General features: G+C 35.0%; 1 protein-coding gene across 1 annotated transcript in view; it reads right to left on the minus strand.

The window, feature by feature from the left end:
- Positions 1-24,101, minus strand: part of SYCP2 (synaptonemal complex protein 2) — a 121,984-nt gene that overhangs the window by 50,159 nt on the left and 47,724 nt on the right. Inside the window, exons 17-23 of the mRNA XM_069072515.1 lie at positions 9,050-9,143; positions 8,588-8,757; positions 6,800-6,875; positions 6,428-6,485; positions 5,845-5,978; positions 5,293-5,732; positions 3,185-3,333 (exon numbers count right to left, since the gene is read on the minus strand). Coding sequence (XP_068928616.1) covers positions 3,185-3,333; positions 5,293-5,732; positions 5,845-5,978; positions 6,428-6,485; positions 6,800-6,875; positions 8,588-8,757; positions 9,050-9,143 — 1,121 coding nt within the window. The remainder of the gene's footprint in view (positions 1-3,184; positions 3,334-5,292; positions 5,733-5,844; positions 5,979-6,427; positions 6,486-6,799; positions 6,876-8,587; positions 8,758-9,049; positions 9,144-24,101) is intronic.

The raw sequence follows: 24,101 nt of genomic DNA on the forward strand, positions 1-24,101 counted from the left end.
CTGGGGTGTGTGTCCAGCTTGCCAGAGCGTGTGGAGACCTCAGAGAGGGCACTCATCTAACACCTCTGGCAGCTGAGATAACCCCAGCGATTGGGACGAAAGCTACCCTGTCTGGTGGCAGAGTCCTACTGTGGCAAAAAGCCCAGGGGTCAAGTGACTGAGGGGCGACATGATCAGGCAAAGAAAACAAAGCAGACAGAAGATTCCAAAGTTAGACTCCTATTTTGGGGACAAAAAGGAGCAAAGCATGGAACAGGAAGAAGACAGTGAAGTCAGAACTCCTGCACCAAAAGCTTCAAAGGAAAATACCAGCTGGTTACAGGCCATAGAGGACCTTAAGAAGCAGATAAGAGAAGTGGAGGAAAAATTGGGAAGAGAAATGAGAACAATGCAAGAAAATTATGAAATGAGAGTCTACAGCCTGACTGAGAAAAATACTGCCTTAAAAAATAGACTAACTCAAATGGCAAAAGAGGCTCAAAAAGGCAATGAGGAGAAGAATGCTTTAAAAAGCTAAATTTGCCAGATGGAAAGAGAATCTTAAAAGCTCAATGAGGAGAATCATTGCTTCAGAATTAGATTGGAGCAAATGGAAGCTAATGACTTTATGAGAATTCAAGATGATGTTAAACAGATCCAAACAAATAAAAGAATAGAAGTCAATGTGAAATATCTCATGGGAAAAACCACTGACCAGGAAAATAGATCCAGGAGAGATAATTTAAAAATTATTGGCCTACCTGAAAGCCATGATCAAAGTAAGAACCTAGAAATCATCCTCCAGGAAGTTCTCAAAGAAAACTGCCCAGATGTTTTAGGACCAGAGGGCAAAATAGAGGTTTAAAGAATCCACCGATCACCTCCTGAAAAATATCCCAAAAAGAAAACTCCTAGGAGTATTATAGCCAGGTTCCGGAATTCCCAGATTAAGGAGAAAATATTACAAGCAGCCAGGAAGAAACAATTTAAATATTGTGGAAACACAATCAGGATAACACAGCATCTGGCAGCTTCTACACTGAGGGATCGAAGGGCTTGGAATATGATAGTCCGGAGGTCAAAGGAGCTAGGATTAAAACCAAGAGTCACCTACCCAGCAAAACTGAGTATCATGTTTCAGGGGAAAATATGGTCATTCAGTGGAATAGAGGACTTTCAAGCATTCTTGATGAAAAAAACAGAGTTGAATAGAAAATCTGACATTCAGATACAAGAAGCAAGAGAAGGTAAACAGGGAAAAGGAATCATAAGGAACTTATCAAAATTGAACTACTAACATTCCTACATGGAAAAACAATAATTATAACTTATGAAACTTTCCTCAGTAGTTTAAGGGAATAGAAATATATATATATATGTCTATATATATATGTCTATTTATGAGGGTTTATGGGCATATGAATACATATGTGAATGTGTATATATATATGTTTACAGGTATACATAGATAGAGGACATAGGACCAATTTAACAGGAAGGGATGATACTTACAAGGTGAAATTAAGAGGGGAGAGAGGAATATAATGAGAGGAGATGGGGAGAGACAGAATGGGGTAAACTATCTTATATAGAAGAGTCAAGGGAAAATGGTTATAATGGAGGGGAAGAATAGGAAGGCAAAAGGGAATGGGTCAACCTTATTCCCATTGAATTTGGCTTGAGGAGGGAATGAAATACACACTAAATAAGGTATCTCACCCTCCAGGAGAGTAGGGGAGGAAGGGGATGAAAGAGGGGATGATGGGAGGGCAGGCTGGGGTGGGGAGGAAAGTTCAAAGCACCCACTTCTGAAAAGGGGTGGGATCAAAGTAGAGAATAGAACAAGTGGGAGGTGGGATAGGAGGGAGGGAAATATAGTCAGTCTTTTACAATATATGTTCTATGTTTTCGTTTTGCTTTAGCCACACATGTACAACCTATACTGTTTATCTTATCTTCCCAGTAAGGGTGGGTGACAAGGGAGGAAAGGAATGAATCTGTAATTCAAAGCTTTAAAATCAAATATTTAAATATTTATATATATATATATACATATATATACTGTTATTAATACTATTTTACATGTAATTGGGAAATAAGATATACAGGCACTGGGGCATAGAGATCCACTGGAAAAGTAGAAAGGGGTATGAGAGAAAATATGGGAGAGAGCAGATTGGAGGAAGGGATATCCTGTGGGACTGCTATTTTGAGGCAGTGGGTAGGGGAAAAACGGGAAGAAAAATTGTAACTCAAAATCTGGCGGAAATGAATAATGTAAATCAGAAGTTAATAAAGCATTTGGAAAAAAAAGTATTAACCCCCCCCAAAAAAAAGAACTATTAAGTAGTATAGATGATTACATACGCTGGGAATTTTTGTAGAAGGGATTCATAATTAAAATACAGAGGGAACAAGATAAAATCATAAGTCCCTATCTTCTATGGGATTCTATTAATAAATTTATTCCCCCTTCTGAAGAGCTTTCAAAATACACAACTGTTTTTACCAAGTTTTTTTTTTTATCTGTAGGATATTCTAGGTGACTAAAACATATCCTTAAAGTAACTACCCTTAAAAGTATATGTAAAGTTGTGGTATATGCATGTTATGGAATATTATTGCGCTATAAGAAACGGGGAGCAGGCGGTCTTCATATTTACCTGGAGAGGCTTAAAAGAACTGATGCTGAGTGAGAAGAGTAGAACCAGGAGGAATTTGTACACAATTACAGACACAACGTATGTGTGATGACCAACTTTGATAGACTGGACTCTTCTCAACAATGCAGGGATATAAGTCAATCCCAAAAGACGCATGATGGAGAGAAAAACGTGCATCCAGAGAAAGAACTAGAAAGAACTAAATTTATATCCAGGTGGAAGCAAAATACCTGATCTTTTTCGTTCTCTTATTTGATTTTATGTCCTCTATACCATTTTTCATCCCAGCGGGTACAATCCATCCTTATAACCTGACCATTGTATAATGTGAAAGTATGTACAGATCCTATACTTGATTATAAGACGCCATGGGGGGGGAGGGGAGGGAGGGGGACAAAATGTGAAATTCAATGAATTGTGGAATTGAATCCTGTAAACTAAAAGGAAACAAACAAATTAATAAATTGAAGAACTAATTTTTTTAAAAAAAGTATATGTAAACAAATTATTTCAACTAATAACTTTATTTTTCAACAACATACCTGTCATGTAAAGATTCTCTAAATTTTCTTGAAGAATTTAAATCATCCTTTTGTTTGTATCTCTTATTAATTTGGTTGATCAATGATTCTGCTGCATCAGTAAATTGTTTTCCTTTTGATTTTTCTTTCTGAAATAGTTCATCATTTGACTTAAAGTATATTACTCAATAAAAATACAGGTTAAATTAAAACTACAAAAATCAAAAGGTGGGGAGATATTCAGTTAGAATGATACTTTAAATGTGAAAATATATTGTATATTTGGGTTATCATGTATACAAATGGAAAAAATATTTAGAATAGTATCTAAATGATGAAGGTAATTAAATATGTACAAAAAGTTACCAAACTGTCTAAACATTCTGATCTACCTATTTAAATGGTGAGAATACAGTTCAAGGAAGTCAAAGACAGAGAAGTTTCTAATATAGCAACATATAGCAGTACATACACATGCATAAACAGGAAATTGGAGACAAAGCAGGTATCCATTTATTGGGTAGTGATTGAACAAACTATAGTATATGAATGATATAGAAATTTACTGTATCACAAGAAATGATAAATAACAAATGAAGAATTTTTAAAAATTAGAAAAGCTCAGGTACTTGAGTATACTAAAATATTGCACCACAAAAATGACAGATATGTGGAATTCAGAGAATTACGAGAAGACATAAATTGATGTAAAGTAAGTAGAATTAGAAAATAATATATCCAATAAATTTAACATAAAGGAAATGAACACTAAAACAAAGCTGAATACTCTGTAACTGCAATGACGACTATTGATCCCAGAGAGAAAAGTGAAAAATTCACCCCTCTCCTTTCCCCAGATGGGTGGGAGACTGGATGGAGAATATTGTATATGCTGCTAAATACAAATTTTTAAAGTTAGCTTTGTTTTACTGTTTTTTACTTCAAAGGAAAGCTTAGTGAATGGGATTGAGAAAGGAATATTCAAAAATGACTATGATCCAAAAAAGGGTTATCGATAAATTTTAAAAAGTAAACACAACTATATTTTAACTAATATCAAAGATCAGTCTAATCTGGGGAAGGGAGGTTAAAAGTTATCTATCTCTATAAAATATATCCAGATATGTAACATATATATTGACTTTTTATAGATTCAAATAAATTATAATGTTAAAATATTAATGAATTTCAAACAAGAATCAGAAAGAAACTGCAAAATATATTTTAGCTTATTTCATACTAGAACCACTAAATCTAATAATTAATTGATCTTCTTGTCTCTAGTTTCTCACTGTAGTAAGCTACAGTACAGACTACCAGATAATTATTTCTAATATACCACTTCGAAAGATCACATCATTCCCATATAATATAATCTACCTTCAAAGAATTGTTGTAGTATTATAGCTATATATATTATATATATTTACTATTATTATTACTCAAAACATTTAATGCACCTTTGTTGTTTAACAGCTACTTACTAAGACAACAGACCCCTACAATATGGTCCCAATTTATCTTTCCAGCTTTATCTCCCATTATTATCTTACACAGACCCCTCTCAATACTCTCCTGAACAGGATTTATACTTTTCTAGGGGGAAAGATAGTTCCAAAGGTGACATAAGAAAATTTTGCAGTAAGTCTGTTTCCTTGAACCCAAATAAATCCTACCTTTAAACCTGAGCCTAGCTCATTATTTTATTCAAAACAATTTGGGGGCATTTAATATATACCAGCCACTGTGTTAGTTTATAGAATAAGAAAAACAGAGACAGTCACTGAAACTTTAAGAAATAAATTATCTAGTAAGGAAGTTAACACATGCACAAATAAGCAATGCATGGCTGAACATGAATAAATACCAAAAGAAAGTTACAAAATATTTTGGGACTTCAGGAGCAGACGTCACTATTTCTAGTTAGGTATACTGGGAAAACTTCACAAAGCAAAAGGCAGTTGGGGGAGGGGGAGGCCTTAAAGAGGAGGTGAGATTATGGACAACTAAGTTTAGAAAAATGCCCAAATTTAAGAAAAATTCTAAATCTGCATTAATTAATCAGGTTTTTAGAAACTGCATTATAATGAAAACAATAATATGAAAGTCAGAATACTCTGAAAGCTCACCTTTCTATTTGTTTCTAGGTCACAAGATATAATTTCAGATATCATTCCTTTCATAGGTCTTCTATTATTTTTGGCATTTGTTCCAGAAGAAATGATTTTATCACAATGATCATTATTTAGATCTTTAGCCAGAACCAATTTCTTAGTATATATCAGAGACTTTTCAATAGTCCTATTTAGAAGAACTGATTTAAAGGTTTTAGATTCAATATGCCAGTCATTTTCCTTCTTTTTTTCAATATTTTCCTGACCTAAACTGATAGAATTATTTAGTGGTTGTCTTCTTTTTGTTTCACAAGTTTCCACTTTTGTTTTCTTCTTTTTGTTATATTCAACATCTCCTTTTCTTTTCTGATTTTGTACCATATTTTTTTCTAGTGCAGTATTATCAGATATCGATGAAAGAGAGGATTTTTTAGTCACTTTTTCACTAACAACATCTAGTAGGGGGGGAAGAAAAAAATTAAATGTACTGTTACTTTACTTAAAGTTCTAACATTAATATTTTAGTTTTTATTATAAAAGAATTGCACATTATTACATAAATTTAACCTTGATTAAATGTTTCTTCTGGTGATGTGCTTGCACTGTCTTTACTACAAATTTTAATATCTGTTACAGGTGTCCAGCAAGTCCATTTTGAGTGGAGGTTATTTTCACAAATGTTGTCCGTGACACCAGGCAATCTATAAGGACAATTTCAATTAAATGGTGCTAAACAAAAAAAATTAATATTTAATTTTATTTAAATAGTAACAGATACTAATAAATTTAAAATTAGATAATCTTTATTTTAGAATGAGTTTAACTATAGAATTGACCAAGTTAGGCAGCCTCCTAGCATACAACATACAAATGGCTACGACAAAGGCAGCTTTTCATGATTACTTTTTAAAAGTTCACACATTTAAATGCTGTAAAATTCTGCTTTCCAAGTTATAGTTATTTATTTTGTAAGAAGTGAATATTATATTCCCATATAATATTATTGTATTCTGCTTCATAATATTTTGTTGTTCTTTAGTCCACATTGTAACACAAAAGAAGTATTTGTCCTTAACTATTAATCTATTATGCCCTGATAAAATAATGTCCAGGTGATTTTAATAGTTTAGCAAATCCTTTTAATACTTACAAAGGTTTATCTATTTTCCCAACTGGTTGTGAATCAGGAATGATATGCACATCTCCATCTAAATAAAACATAAATTATTTTTTCTCTTCAGGAAGAGATAGTCCTCTGTTAGAACAGGTTTTCTTACTGAGATTTTCAGTGTTTTTCAGATTAAAATCCTGTTTCATGTTTATTTTGCATTTTTTGCAATGATAATAAAATTCTGAATATATAGGTTGTCATGCAAAAAAAAACATTTTTGGGGAGGGGGGTGGAGGCTACCAAAAAGAATGTAAATATGAATAAGAATAGGAGGTGGCATGGGGAGGGTAAATGACAAAAAAAACAAACAAACACCCAAAACACATTTAAACTGAACAAAAAGGCACTTACTAGAATTTTCTTTTACTAACACATTGATGTTATCATCATATTCTGTCATTTCTGAGGCCTTAGCATCTGTGACTGGCTATAAGATAAGAAGATCTATTAAAATGTAACCTTTATGCTTTTAATTATTAAAAATCTCAGTAAATTAGGAAATTATTTGGAATTTTGAAAATATTAAAACTTTTTGAAAAAATTGCCATTAATTTAGTCTCTAATAATGGATGTTCATGTTTGTTTCATAAAATGTTGAACACCATCTTAGAGAATAAATCAATTATCTTCACCTCAAGTAAAGAAGCACTACAAAGGGAGCCATAAGATGTTATAGATGGTTTTCTGACTACTGCCCTGTATGCCTTTATTCTAAATGGGAAATATGAGCTGTTTCTTCTATGGGGTATCATGGAAATAACCCTGTAGTTATATATGTAACACATATTAATGACATTATTGTGGATGTTTATGAACAATGATATACTCATAAATTCTGTATTTCCTATAAAATCTCACAGGCTGTAACTACTTTTCAAAGCTACTTTTCCATTTTCATTTCCCACAATATAGTTGAAATTATTTTAAGGAATACCTAGAAATCTGCTAGATAGTCTTAAAACCAATAGTATTTTCATTTTCATGTGTACTTGTTAGCTTTCCTAGTTGCTAATTTTATTTTATTTATTTATTATTATTTTTTTAAAGCAATTGGGGTTAAGTAACTTGCTCAAGGTTACACGGCCAGTTATTTCTGGGTGTGGTGCTGAGTATCTGAGCCCAGATTTGATCCAGGTCATCCCGACACTGGAACCGGTGCTCTTACTCGCTGAGCCATTGATAGGTAGTGAAATTAGGGGAAAGAAGGTAAACACAAAAAGACTATATATCAATATTTAAAGTGTATACCTTAATAATGGTGATGTAATAGTTTTATTAATTATTAGAATTAAGAATAATATTGGTAAAATAATAATTCTTAATAATCAATACTATATGTTTGAATACACTTATACCATAAGCATGAAGAGTATATGTTTGCATACATTAATTGAAACAAGTACACTGAAAGATGCTAATACTCTATCAAAAGTAAAAAATTTATTTTTTCTAAAACATCATTAAATTTCTCTATATGTAACTATAAATGGAAATGACTATGTATGTATATGAATATATACATGTGTACAATAAATGTATAGCTATGTACATGTATGTATATATTTATATTTCTCAGATACTCTGAGTAAAATGTCATTTAAAAGCTGATATAATCAGTTACTTTTTCTACACTGTCAATCAATCAACAATAACGTATCAAGTCCCTACTCGGTAGAATACAGAGACAAAAAAAATAGTTCTCCATCCCCAAGGGACTTATATTCTACAGGAAGATATAAATGTATATGCATATATAAAATAGATATAAAGTATTTTCTGAAGAAAGATGCTCTAGCATTAACCTGAGGTAGGTCAGGTAAGGTCTCATATGTGTGAACTGTGTCTTGAAGGAAATGGGATTCTAAGAGATAGAGACAGGAAAGGTGTACATTCAAGGCATGAAGTGCATTTAGCATAAAGTAGGGATTTAGGAGAGTGGGCGTCCTTTATGAAGAAAAGTAAGAAGACTAATATGTGTGGACCTTAGATCATGGGAAATGAATTAATTTGCAACAAGGCTGGAAAGGTAAGTTGGGCCAAGATTTGATGAACTTTGAATATAAAAAAAGCTTATATTTTATCCTTCAGATAACAAGGAACTAATAGTATTTACTGAAGAGAAGAGTGACATGGTCAGACCTGAGATTTAGGAAAATCACTTTGGTAGCTGTGTGGGTTCCTTCCTTCAACTGAACCAGGAAGGGATGTGGTAGTCTTCCCTCCATTTCCTTTTACTTTGTAAATACTGGGTGGTTCAGCAGAGTTCACCAATTTCAAAGGTGGTTTAACTCTTCCTGTTCGAGGTGTTGCTAAAATACAGAATAAGATTTTTATTTGTTGCTGACATTACTGGTACATTTTTATAAGTTTGGAAACATATTCATAAATACAAAAATGAATGTGTTTTCTCCACCTAGGTAATGTAGTGAGAGATTATCAAGAAAAATTACATATATGTGAATATATATATATATATTCAAAGGTACTACTACTTTTGGAGTTTTCATCCTATAATAAAAATAATTAGAAGAAAAATTAACAATATCCACTTGAAATATTTATAATAATTAATAGTATATATCGTAAATTTTACCAACTTACATGTGTTGGTTAACAAGGTCTTCATAGTCAGTTTATCTGTGCCAGGAATAACCATTGATGCTTCAGACATTTTCCTTTTAACAGGAGTTATCATCTTAAATGATAAGAAACAAATGTTATGAATGCATATCCTCTTTCCAAATGAAAACATCTCATAATTATATTTGTAACAATGACATACTTGTAACTTCTGTAATTCAGATAATTATTTTCTGTTTTTAAATAGATATTTAACATCATATAGATATAATCAAAACTATAGGGATGGAATCATATTTTGCAGAATACTAATAATATTTGGTTCTACAGGGTAATTCAAAAATTTATATAATATGTTAAGGAGCTAGGTACTGCAAGTATTAATAGTCCCATTTTATAATGAAAAAATAGCAAGCTTATTAAAAGATGAAGTGACCTTTCCATGGTCCCACAGCTATACATGTTAGAGCCAGGATTGAGATCTATTTCTTCTGACTTCATATTCAGGGCTATTTCCATTATTCAATGCTACTTTTCTAACAAGCTTATTTCTGCATCTTTGGTAAACATTATTTTATTGACAAAGAGTACATTTCATTAAGTTTTATGTAACATATGCTTAGATGTCCTACTACATTTAGCAATATAATTAATGAAGAGGTTATCTATTTTATAAATTGTATTTTAGTAGTTAAAAGTCTTAAACTTTCACATTTTTTGAACTCATCTGATTTGTACAACTAACAAAAATTTGCTCTTTCTGTTAGGAAGATATTAACAGTACCTATAGGAACAAAATGACTGCTGATACACAAACTTGGGGAAAGATGGAATTACTGTCCCAAGGGTGATCATAATGTAACTTGGGGAATAGTACTGAGGTCTTAGAAGTTTGTAGAACAGAAACAGATAGGCATGGTACAGATTGATTAGTTGAATAAGAAAGAACGAAAGTAATTAGAAACATTATTTCTGAAAATGGGATTTTCAGAAAATCAAATATGGAGAAACAGGTGGTATCAAAAGAAGATGAATAAAAGGAAGGGGCAGACAGATTTTTGAAAATGATATGGTCTCTACTACTGAGGTAGGAACAAACATTAGAGAAAGTTGTCTAAGAGATTTATAGAAAGAACCCACGATTAATTAGAAAGGTAAGGGATTTAACTGGCAATCTTCTCTTAAAAATGGCAATTTTTAGGAATTGTGATGAGGAACTTCAAAATGTCAAGATATCTGATTCCTCCATATGATTCAAGTAAGTATTTATTTCAATATAATTGGTTCCCTTCCCATTAATATCTGTTTTATTTTATGCATTTAAAAATATTATTCTGAGGAGTTCATGGGCTTCACCACACTGCCAAACAGTCCATTAAACATAACTGGTTTTATATTTCGCATCATCAGGTGACATATGGAACATTATATTCAGCTCAGGAAACCACAGTTTAAAATACACAATAAGTTGGAAAACATTCAGAGGAATCAAACAGGATGGTGAAGGCCTTTTATAGATTATGTTATATGAAAATTAGTTAAAGTAACTGGCAATGACTAGTCTGGTGAAGAGAAGACTTGGGGGGGGGGAGGAAGGGGACATGATAGTTCTTTTCAAGTATTTTGAAGAGTGCTTATATGGAAAAGGAATTCTGTTTTTGTTTGGCTCCAGATGGAAGAAGTAGGGGCAAATAGAATTGCACAAAGGTAAAATTTAGGCTTGAATACTTGTTGGGTGCTCATTATAACATATGGTTAGGGATTAGTTTGAGGTATAGGTTTGACCAGATGGTCACTGAAATCCCTTCAAACTCTAAAATTATGTGAGAAGTACTTACTGAAAATTTCTCAGCAAGGATGTGATGTTATTCAATAACAGTCAACGAAAATCAATTTAGTAGTTGCATGCAAGCTAGAACTGGGGTGAAGTTAAGGTTCGGAGACTTGAGTTATGGAGATCAGCTAATTCATGCATGCATGCCTTCACTCATGGAAAACCCTTCCCTATCTAAATCTTTTCAATCTCAAGACTTCCTTCACAAAACTCTGCCTACCTATTCCAATCTTCACTGATCTGTGATTCCTTTTCATTCCTAAAGCTTTTTCAGCTTGTATCATGTAATTTGGTATTTAATTGCATGTTATATTGTATTATTCACATTATTCAAGTACCTAGAGGACAGGGACCATATCTCATATTTTTCTGTATATTCCCCAAAGGTCTTAAAAGTCAAAGAAGTAATTTACACATGAGAGAATGAGGGCCTATGACAGAAGGTGCTAGAAAAGACTAGAGAAAAGGGGATGGATGTGAAAGATATTAAAGGAAGAACTTATAGGACTTGGTACCTGGATGTGAAAAGAAAAAAAGAGAGACATCAAAAGTTAGTCCGTGGTCCTTTTTTCTTCTCTTTGCACTAATCTTCTTGGTATCAACTGCTATATCTCTATGCAAATAATTTCCAAAAGTGAATCTCTAGCTTTGGTCTTTCTTCTGAGTTCCAATAAACATTTCTAACTGCCTATATAATATCTATACCTGAGTTTCCTACCTTAGAATTAATATGTCCAAAAATAAGTTTATTTCCTCCCCACCTCCAACCTCCTTCTGATTCCACTCTTCTTGTCTATGATGATGAAATTCACCTAACTTCCCACATTCAAAACCCACTAAATATCATCTCCCCATTCCCAATATCTTTTGATTCTTCCTTCTCTACTACTTCATATGTAATCAGCTATGAACTCTTGTAAATTGTACATCAATATCTCTTATATCTGTCTCCTCTTCTCATTGTTACCACCCCAGTACAAATCCTCATTAATACCTTTCCACTACTGCAAGAGTTGTTAGCTGCCTACAATTCATCCTTGATAATTTTGCTTTTCATCCTGGCTTCTAAAGTGATTATATAGCACAGTAACACTTGTGGAGGAAAGAACTTCCATGCTTGTTACCACCACTATTAACAAAAGTCAAGCAACTGTCACCTATGGGACATAAAAGTCAGCCTACCTAAAGCAAAAAGGCACCCTGAGAGAGAGAAAAGGTAGCTTGTGCCAGTCTGGTCAAATACCTGTGACCACCTAACCAGTATCTCCTCTCAGGTCTATGTGGATCCAGTCCAGAACCTTGAACCCAAGAGCTCCAAGAAAAGAAGCACCTCTAAAGGATCAGCCCTATTTATAGCCCAGGTTCCATAGCCATCATCTGAGGTACCCCTTTGGAGATGCTCTTACCATCAAAGTCCCTGGAACTGTCAGTTCAGCACAGAAAGGTAACCATTTCTATTTGATGTGAAAATAGCATTACAGTAAGAGGAAGCAGGGGGCAGAGTCAAAATGGCAGAATAGAGAAGGATTTAGCAGAGTTCTCTGAAAATCCACCTCCAAACAACTTTAAAATAACACCTCAAATCAAATTTTGGAGTGGCAGAGCCAATAGAAGATCAGGGTGAGATATCCTTCCAAGACAACTTAGGAAGTCAAAAGGAGAAATCCGTGATGTGGGGACAGGCCTGGAGCCCATGTGGATTATAAGTGGTGGGACCAGATGGTAGTAAGAGAAGTAGTTTCAGGAGCACTCAAGTCAGAGATAGTAAGAGAATATGGCAGCTGATCAGAAAGAGATTACAGAGAACTGCTGTGCTAGCACTAGATGCAGGACTGGAAGCTGTTTGACAACTCCATTATTCACTGTTTAAGGTCACAGTTTATGGGTGGAGAGGAGCACTTTCAGTTAAGAGGGGGTAGGAGGCCTCAGGAAACAATATCACTTTCAGACAAACGGGTTTGGGGACCATCAGAAGCAGTGTTGCTTACAGTTCAAAAGGAACATCAAGGGCCCTGAGGAGACATATTCCTAGTCCCAAGGGAGTCTGGACCCTGAGGAGCAATGTTGACTGCAATCCCAAGGCCCTTTCTAGGTAAGGACCAAAGCACAGATCCGAAGAGTGTCATGTCCTCACACATGTCATCAGATCACAATACCTTCTAAGCACCAAAAACTTCCAAACTTTCAGAAAAAAATTCTGAAAAACTATGTGAAGGGCCTAAAACCTCCTTCCCTGACCCCAAACCTCCCATGCTAGGAACTGTAACATAAAGTTCAAATTCAAGAAACAGGCTGGAAAAAGTGAGCAAATAACAAAAATAATCTGAAAATAAAAAGCTACTATAGTGACAGTGGAGAGATCAGGACAAACTCAAAAGAAGACTATGATGTCAAAAAAGGTATGAGCAAAGCCTCAAGGAATAACGTGAATTGGACACAAACCCAACAAGATTTCCTGAAAGAGCTAAAAATTATTTTCAAAATAAAATAAGAATTCTAGAGGAAAAAATGGGTCAAGAGAGGAGAATAAAGAGGAGAGAATTATAAAATGATAACTTGGTAAAAGAGGCACAAAAATACAGAAGAAAACAACACCTTAAAAAATTGAATTGGTCAAATGAAAAAAGACAAAATTCACTGATGAAAATGACTCCTTAAAGAAAAGTATTGGCCAAATGGAAAAAGGGGTACAAAAGATCATTGAAGAAAATAATTCCTTAAAGATTGGAACTGAGCAAGAGGAATCAAGAAACAATTTTTAGAAATCAAAAGCAAGAAAAATAGAAGAATATGTGTCATATCTCATTGGAAAAAATATCTAAGCAAGAAAATAGATCCAGGAGAGATAATTTAAGAATGATTATTCCGGGCAGCTAGGTGGCACAGTGAATACAGCACCAGCCCTGGAGTCAGGAGGACCTGAATTCAAATCTGGCCTCAGATACTTTATACACTTACTAGCTGTGTGACCTTGGGCAAGTAACTTATGCCCAACTACCTTGCCTTCCCCCTTCCAAAAAAAAAACAACAAGAATGATCATTAGACTATCTGAAAGCCATGATTAAAGAGAGACTAGAAATCATTTTTCAAGAAATTATCAAGGAAAACTACCCAGATATCCTAGAAGCAGAGGGTAAAACAGAAATTTAAAGGAACCACTTATCACCACCTGCAAGAAATCCCAAAATGAAAACTCCCAGGAATATTATAGTCAAATTCCAGAGCTCCCAGGTCAAAGAGAAAATAGCAGCAATGATTCAGCATCATGAGGCCACAATCAGAATCATACAAGTTGGCCAGTTGGCATGTTTAAGGAAAGAAAGTTTTGGATATGATATTCCAGAAAGCAAAGGAGCTAGGATTACAACCAAGAATAACTTACTAAGAAAAATTGAGTAATCCTTCAAGGGGAAACAAATACATTTATTGAAACACAGGACTTTCAAGTAGTCCTGATGGAAAGACCAGTGCTGAATAAAATATGTAACTTTAAAATATAAGACTAAAACAAAACATAAAAAGTAAACACAAAAGAGAAATCATAAGGGTCTCAATAATGTTAAACTGTTTAGATTCTTATATGGGAAGATGATATATGTAATTCCTAAAAACTTTAAGGCAGTTTAATATTAATTTTAATTAATATTAAGGCAATTAGGAAGTGTTTATATAGAGAGTACAAGAGTGAGTCAATTATATTGAGATATATTTTTTTAATGGATGGGTGAGAAAGACGGACTCCCAGGGAGAAGGTAAAGGGAAAGGAAGAATGGGTGAAATTATCTCACATAAAAAATACATGGAAGAGTTTTTATAGTGAAGTGTAAAATACAGTGGGGAAAAGGAGAAGGTAAACAACACTTGAACCTCACTTTTGTTTAAACTGATTCAAAGAGGGAAAACATATATACACACAGACACACACAACTGAGTATAGAAATCTGTCTTACTCAACAGGAAAATAGGAGGGAAAGGGGATAAGAGAAAAGGAGGAATTATAAAAGGAGAGGCAGATTAGAGAAGACTGGGCTAGAAGCAAAACATACTTTAGAGGAGGGACAGGATAAAAAGAAAGAGAGAAAAGAATAAACAGAAGAAAACAGAATGAAAGGAAATGCATAATTAGTAATCATGATATGAATGAGAATGGTATGAAATCACACATAAAATAAAAGCAGATAGTAAAATGGATTAGAAACCAGATAATGTGTTGGTTATAAGAAACAGAGAGACACATACAGAATTAAAATAAAGGACTAGAGCAGAATCTATTATGTTTCATCTTAACTAAAAAAGGTGGGGGTAGGTATCATGTACTCAAAGCAAAGGACCTAATTAAAAGAGACAAACAAGGAAACTATATCAAGCTAAAAGGTACCATAGAAAATAAAGTAAGATCAATACTGAAATTATAAGAACAAAATGGCATCCTTTGGAGGAAAAGCAAGTTATATATAGGTGTGGGGGGAATTTTGATTTTTATAATAATAAATATGATACATGTAACAAATATAATAATAGATTAGGTTTTGCAGAATTGCCTTCTCCAGCTTGTAAGTCAGATTCACAATGAAGCTTGAATTGATCAATCCAACCTTGACAAGGTTCACAATCACTGGCATCCTTCTGCCTGAATACCTCAAGTGAAGCATATCAAAGATTGCAGAACTCGTTCCTGTCAAGAAGTCTGAACCTATGACACACTAAGTAATGACCTCCAAGAACTTGATCAGTACTGCTCCTACAGGACTCCAGAACTGTTATGTTATTTTCCATTTGTGGTTTTGTCTTGGGAAACCACTCTGGCCCTGTGAACAATAGTTTGTAATCCACCTTTCCCCTTCTCTTCCCATTTGTGATTTATGTATATAATCTCTGTCTTTACTTCCACAAGGAAGAATTCTGATCAGTAGAATTCCTGATTTGAAAATCTGTTCCTCATAATGAAACTAATTAATTAAATGGTTACCTGATTACTGGCACTTTGTCTCTGGCCTACTGCTTCATTATTCTCAGGTTAGAGACTGGTTCAGTAAAATCCTATTAACAATCCAAATTCTTAAAAAAAAAAACAAGCTAAATGAATAACAGGAGAAAAATAGATAATAAAACTATACTAGTAGGGAAGCTCAACTTTCCTTTCTCTGAGCTAGATAAATATAACCAGAAAATAAAGAAGAAAAAAGTCAAATAGATGAAGAGAATTTTAGTAAAGTTAGATATGACAGACCTCTGGAGAAAACTGAATGGGAACAGAAAGGAATATACCCTTTTCTCAAATATACATGGTACCTTTACAAAAACTGACCATACACTAGGGCATCTGGTTCTGGTTGTTGTCCTTCATTCTCAGAGAGGACCAAAATGACATCACTACTTTAAAGTCAAGTATCAATGTGTCCAACTGTGGCTGATCAGACCAATAAGAGCGTGGAATGCTCTACCCGTCAGGCACGAAGAGTGTGAACATTTTGGGTGCATACTCTAAATCTGTGCATTCCCCATTTCCTTTGAGTTGTTTTGATGATACTTTGCTCACAGAGCAGAGCTGCTTCTCTGATGTGGGCACACCATGTTGAACAGTCCTGTGCCAGTGTCTCCCATGTCACACAATTCCAACGTTCTTGAGAGAAACCTTGAGAGTGTGCTTGTATCACTTCTTCTTACCACATGTAAATGTTTTCCTTGTGTGAGTTCTCCATAAAACAGTCTTTTTAGCAAGCATTTATTATGCATTTGAACAATGTGGCCAGCCACGGAGTTGTACTCTCTGAAACAGAGTTTGAATGCTTGGCAGTATATAGGATATAGTATGTAGTATATGGTATATAGCATATAGTATATAGCATACAGCATATAGCATATAGTATATAGTAAGGACCTCAGTGTCTGGTACTTTATCCTAATCTTCCTAAGACAGTTCAAATAGAAACGATTCAGTTTCCAGGCATGGCACTGGTAGACTGTCCAGGTTTCATAGTCATACAACAATGAGGTCAGCACAATGGCTCTGTAGACCTACAGTTTGGTAGTCAGTCTAATACCTCTTCTCTCCCGTACTTTCTTTGGCAAGTCCCCAAACACTGAGCTAGCTCTGGCATTGTATGCATCGACCTCATTATTAATGTATACATCCCTGGAAAGTATACTACCAAAGTAAGTGAACTTATCCACAGCATTCAGAACTTCTCCATTTGCTGTAACCAATGGTTCCATGAATGGACAGTGTGGTGGTGGCTGATGGAGCACCTGTGTTTTCTTGGTGTTGTTAGGCCAAATTAGCATAAGCAACAGATAATTGATCCATGCTTTGTTGCATCTTAGCTTCAGAGGCTGTACTGAGGGAACAATCATCTGTAAACAGAAAATTGTGTACCAACACTGCCTCTACTTTGGTCTTGGCTTGTAGCCTTTTCAAATTGAAGAATTTACCATCAGTGCAGTAGCTGACCTCAATGTCATGTTCATTCTCATGTAAAGCATTGACAACATGGCAGCAAACATCATGCTAAAAAACATGGGAGCAAGCACACAACCTTGTTTCAACTGGTAACTGGGAAGGCAAGAGAACCTTGTCTATTATCTAGAAATTGGGCAAGCATGCTGTCATGAAATTGATGTACAATGCTGGTGAACTTCTACGGGTAACCAAATTTTGACATGGTTTTCCATGAACCCTCATAACTAAGAGTATCAAAGGTCTTGGTCATATCTACAAATGTTGTGTACAGATCTCTGTTCTGCTCCTGGCATTTCTCTTGGAGTTGTCTGGTAGCAAACAATATTTCATAAGTTCCTTGGCCCTTTGTGAAGCCACACTGGCTCGTAGGTAGATGACCATCTTCCAGGTGAAAAATCAATCTACTGAGGAGGACTCTGGCAACAATCTTGCCAGAAATGACCAAGGCAGAGACCCCCACCCCCATCCCAGTGACTGTCACATGACAATCTATTTCCTTTACCTTTATGGAGATGAACAATGGAGGCATCTTTGAACTCCTGGGGGGATAACCCCCTCTTGCCATATAACCTGGAAAACTTCAGTCAGCTTTTACATGAGCAGTGGACCCCCTATCTTGTAAATCTCAGCTGGAATAGAATCAGCACTAGGTGCTTTGCCACATAAAAGGAGTCTAATGGCATTGAAAACTACCACTTCAGTTAGAGCTTCAGCTAGGGAGGGACTGACTTCAACCTGAGGTAAACAGTCATTGGCCTCAGCATTGATTGATGATGGTCTGTTGAGAACACTATGGAAGTGTTCAGCCCATCCCTCTAGGGTCATGTCCTTATCACTAATCAATGTGGCTCCATCAGCACTGAGTAGTTGCCTCATCACTTTCCTGGCACCACAGGACTTTGAGATAGGTATAATGGTAAAATAGTATGGATGATATCTTTTGATTCATATGTAAATTGGATTTAAGTGAGGTAGAGTTACACAGAGTTACAAAGACCAATGTACCATAGGTCTCTGGCCCATAAATAGCCTTCAAGGCATGAAAAAATCACTTTGGATTGTTACTATCAGCATAAAATTGAATTTCGTCTGTCTTCTAACTGAGCCAGGAATCCTGCATCTCCTTACTAAGCTTTGCTTGTACTTTACTTTTGATGGAACTGAATGCTTCCTTCTTAGAAACGGAGGAACTATCCTGCTGGTAAATCTTGTGGAGTTTTCATTTTTCATTTAGCAGCTTCTGAATTTCCACATCATCTTCATCAAACCAGTCTTGGTCTTTGAAAGTATTCTGAACCAAATGAGCAAATGTAGTGCTATACACCAAATCTCTGAGAGCTGCCCACTCCTTTTCTGCTCCACTGTTGCCAACTGTGTGTTGGCTCAACTTTATCTCCAAGTTAGCAACAAACTGTTCCTACTCAGAGAAGAGCTCTAATTTGCTGACATTAATTGTTCTAGTAGTCATTTTGCCTTGGGGGCACCACTTTTGATGAATGTGAATATTTAGCTTAGAAAAGATGTCTATGATCAGTCCAGTACTCTGCACCATATATTACTTTCCTGACTCTCACATTTCATCTGCCTCTTCTCCTTATAATCACATAGCCTATTAGATGCCCATGTTTGTTGCAAGGGTACATCCATGAAGTTTTATTGCATTTAGGTAAATGGAAGACAATGTCAGTGATGAGAAGGTCATGGGATGCACAAGTCTTCAGTAGTAAGAGACCACTGCAACTCCATTCCTCCCTAGGACTCCCTGCCAAATCTGGTAGTCTTGAGCCAACTCTACCATTAAAGTCACCCAGAATTATAACCTTGTCCTCTTTTGGCACACTGATGATAAGCATAGGTCTTCATAAAATTTTTCTTTGACCTTATCCGGGTTCATTGTGGTGGGAGCACTGGACATTTTTTTTGTGTTACAACCACTGAGTAGGATTCCCTGCCTGCCGTGGTAATCAGGCCTGGGTTGGGTAAGCAGACAATTTTTAGGGCAGTTTTCTAGTGCCAAGAGGTGAGCAGTGTGATTCTTAAAAGGCTTCTCAGACACCCAGAGGATTGCTGAATGCCACTGCTGCTTTCAGTGAGAAACAACCCTACGGCCTGGACCGCCTATGTGCAGGGTTGTGACTACAGCTCTCAGTGTATCTATTCCTGCTGCTTCATCACTTTCCTGTCACCACAGGACTTTGAGATAGGTATAATGGTAAAATGGTATGGGTGATGTCTTTTGATTCATACGTAAATTGGATTTAAGTGAGGTAGAGTTACACAAAGTTGTCGGCCTCACTCTTTCCTCTAGAGTCATCACAGTCCAGTGGCAGGACAGATTCAAGAAAACTGGTGATGGCTCAAGATGCAGTAAATGATATTGACATCTTTGATGTCTTACCAAGCTCTAAGTGCTCCATAGTACCTGCTTCACCTGCCTTCATGGCTGTTGGAACAAATTGTTTTCATCCAACCATTCCACCAGAGGAAGTCTTCATATGTTTGGGGTAGAAACTCCCCTAACTCACCAATGGGTTTGAGACCCCTTGATTACAATCACCCTGGTTTAGCCCATCTGCTAAAACAGTTTATCAGGGCATAAAAACATTAAAAGCACAGACCATAATGCAATAAAAATTACATTCAATAAAGATCTGAGGAAGAATAGACTAAAAATTTGTCAACTAATCTAATCCTAAAGAATGAGTGGATCAAAGAACAAACCATAGAAATAATAATTTTATTAAAAAGAATAACAATGAGACAATATACCAAAATTTGTAGGATGCAGCCAAAGCAGTACTTAGAGGAAAATATACATTTATAAATGCATAAATCAATAAAAGAGAGAAAGAGAAGATAAATAATCTGGGCATGCAACTAAAAACATTAGAAAAAAGAACAAGGGGCGGCTAGGTGGCACAGTGAGTAAAGTGCCAGCCCGGAGTCAGGAGGACCCGAGTTCAGTTCCGGCCTCAGACACTTAACACCCACACAAAAAAACTAGCCATGTAACCTTGGGCAAGTTACTTAACCCCAATTGCCTTCCAAAAAGGCAAAAAAAAAAAAAAAAGAAAAAAAAAGAACAAACTGAAAATCCTTATTTAAACACCAAGATGGAAATCTTGAAAATTAAAGGAGAGATGAATAAAAGGAAAAGTAAAAAACCATTAAACCAATATATAAAATTAGGATCTGGTTATACAAAAAAACAACAATAAAACAGATAAAACCAGTGGTTAATTTGATTTTTAAAAAGAAAGGCAAATTACCAGTATCAAAAATGAAAAGGGTAAATGCATCACCAATGAAGATGAAATTAAAGCAGTTATTGGTTAGGCATTATTTTGCCCATTAATATGCCAGTAAAAACTGATAATCTAATTGGAATGGATAAATTTTTCAAAAATATAAATTGCCCAAATTAACAGAAGAGGGAATAGAATATTTAAATAACCATATCTTAGAAAAAGAAATTGAACAATCAATGAGCTCCCTGAGGGAAAAAAAAATCTCTAGGACTAGATACATTGACAAGTGAATTCTACTAAATATTTAAGAACAAGTAATTCCAATACTCTATAAACCATCTGAAAAAAATAGGTAAAAGAAGGCATCCTACCAAATTCCCTTTATGACACAATATAGCCTTGACACATAAGCTAAGGAGAGCGAAAACAGAGAAAAAAGACTATAGATTTGTTCCCTTGACAAATATTGATGTAAAATTTTTAAATAAAATACTAGCAAGGCTACTAAGGCAATATATCACAAAGATAATACACTTATGACTAAGGTGAGATTTACACCAGGAATGTAAGTTTGGTTCAATATTAGGAAAACCATCAGCATAACTGACCACATCAATAACAAAACCAACAAAAATCATATGATTATATCAATACAGAAAAAGCTTCTGATGAAATACAATATACATTCCTATTAAAAACACTAAAAGTACAGAAGTAAATGGAGTCTTTCTTAGAATGGTAAGTAGTATCTATCTAAAACAAAGATCAAGCATTTTCTACAATGGGGATAAACTTGAAGCCTTGATAATAAGATAGGTGGTAAAGCAAGGATGTCTAATGTCATCACTCTAATTCAATATTGTATTAGAAATGCTAGCTATGGCAATGAGAAAAAGAAATCAAAGGAATAAAAATAGGTAATGAAGAAACAAAACTATCACTCTTTGCAGATGATATGGTGGTATACTTAGAGAACCCCAGGGAATCAACTGAAAATCTAGTTGAAACAATTAACAACTTTAGCAAAGTTGCAGGACGTAAAATAAACCCACACAAATCATCAGCATTTTAGCAACAAAATGCAGCAGGAAGAGATAGTAAGATAAATTCCATTTAAAATAACTACAGACAATATAAAATATTAGGGAGTCTACCTGCCAAGACAAATCCAGGGACTATATGAAGACAATTATTATCTAAGCTAACTTACTTATTCAATGCCATACCACTCAAACTACTAAAGAATTACTTTTATAGAGCTAGAATAAATTCATTTGAAAGAACAAAAGGTCAAGAATATCAAGGGAATCAATGAAAACAAAAATATGAAGGAAGACAGCCTCATAGTGCCAGATTTCAAATTATATTACAAAGCAGTAATCATCAAAACAATCAGGTACTGGCTAATAAATTGCGTGGTAGATCAGTGAAACAGATTATGTATACAATACATAGGAGTAGAGCAAGACTAGAAAGTAAAGGGGAAAGAGTTAGGAAACTTACTATCTCACATAACTGAGATACACACAAGAATACACAGAGATGGAAGAAGGGGTGAGGTTGTGGGTATCACTTGAATCTCACTTTCATACGAACTGGCCAAATTAGAATAAACACATAAACACACACATTCACAAAGAGTTTGGTGTGCAAATACATTCAACTCAACAGAGAGTTAATAGGGAGAGAATAATAAGGAAAGAAAATTAAGGGAAGGAATATTCATAAGAAAAACATACTCTAACCTCTGAGGGTGGATCATGAAAAGACCTTTGAAGAGATAAAATACAAAATGCTGTTTGACATTCAGAGCCCTTCAAAACCTAGCCCCCTTCAACCTTTCTAGTCTTCTCCCTTAATCTTACTCCCCAACATGACTGGCTGTTCATAAACAACACTCCATCTCTCAGCTCTAGGTATTTACTCCTAGCTGTCTACCATGCCTGGAACACTCTTCCTCTTCCACTTAACCTACTGACCTTGGCTTCCTTTTTAGTCCCTAAAATACTATCTTTTACTGGAAGCCTTCCCAAAACCCTCTTAATTCTGATGTCTTCCCTTCATTAATTAATTCCTATTTATCCTGTATATAGCATACTTCATTTATATTTGTTTGCATGTTGTCTCCCTCATTAGACTGTAAATTCGAGGGCAGGAACTGTCTTTTGCCTCTTTTTGTATTACAATGTTTAGCACAATGCTTAACAGGAAGTAGGTGCTTAATAAATACTAATTGATTGATTAAGAGCCTATGATTGGTATTGAGGGCATAGGAAAGAGAAAACCAGGGAGATAGAAGCAGATTGCATCAAAGAGAACTGGCGCTAAGCATATTCCTTTTCCCTTATTACCCTTTTCTCATTTGTAAGGGAAGATGACATGAAAAGTCTGTTGGGAAGGGCAACAACACTGCCAGTAATTAGCAACCAAATACCCACACCTTTTTTCAGCAGTCAGTGATTTAGTGGAAACTGCAAAAATAGTCAGGGGGGAAGACTAGACTCTCATCCTAACAGTATTAATACAAATATAACCAGTGGCCAACACTAAGTGAGCAAGGCAGGCTGAGCTGTCTGTCATACACTCAACCAGCAGAACTACTATGCTACCCACCTTCTCAAGTATAAAGTTTTCTTACTCAATTCCCTTTGGAAGTATAGCTTTTCCTTACAAGTTCAATGGGAGATTTCAGGGGAAAGGAAAAAAAAATGGCTGCTGTTAGCATCTACCCATCATCATAGCTACCAGCTGATGTGCACTAGGATGGTGTGGTCCCAAGGATTCTCATTCTCCCTCCAATCAACTATTATCTATTTTAATGCTTGGCTCCTGGGGCTAAAAATCCCATTCTTATAGTGCTAACTCAGATTTTATAGAAATAAACCCGAATACCATAGGTTGTTATCCCTTACATATTTTCATTCTCTAAACCCAATTTTCTGTATCCATTCAAATACAAATGACTGCTAAAATAGTTTGGATTCAGTCAAAGGGTTGAATTTGAGAACCTAGAGGGCCACATGTGGTCTCAAGGCCACAGGTTCTCTACCCCTACACCTAGACTATCTGTGGGCAGTCGATAGTTTTCAGTGTTAAACCTGTGCAAAGGATAATATCAAATACCAATGGCAAAGGAAGATAAATAGAAGATGGCCTTTATCTGAATAGTGGGATTCTATTAACTTGAGCTCATGCTCCAAAGGATTCCCTATCACTTTTCAATAGATCATAGAAAAAGCTTTCGATGACATAAAATACTTAGAGGTATCAGAATATCTGGAATATCTCATCACATTTATTTGTTACAAGGATTTTCTTTTTTTTTTTGTGCCCCCAGTGGTGGTAGCGATGAAGATAAAAAAATGCTTACTATTTTCTTTTTTTTTTTGTGCCCCCAGTGGTGGTAGCGATGAAGATAAAAAAATGCTTACTAATGGAAAAAAAACTTAATTTAATTTTAAAAAGAATAATGAAATCCAAACAATTTCTAGTCATATGAAAAAAATGCTTAAATCATTATTGATTAGAGA

This window comes from Petaurus breviceps, unplaced genomic scaffold, assembly GCF_028583685.1.
Source record: "Petaurus breviceps papuanus isolate PSGF00001 unplaced genomic scaffold, PetGlider_PUasm1.0 90847, whole genome shotgun sequence".
Taxonomy (NCBI): domain Eukaryota; kingdom Metazoa; phylum Chordata; class Mammalia; order Diprotodontia; family Petauridae; genus Petaurus; species Petaurus breviceps.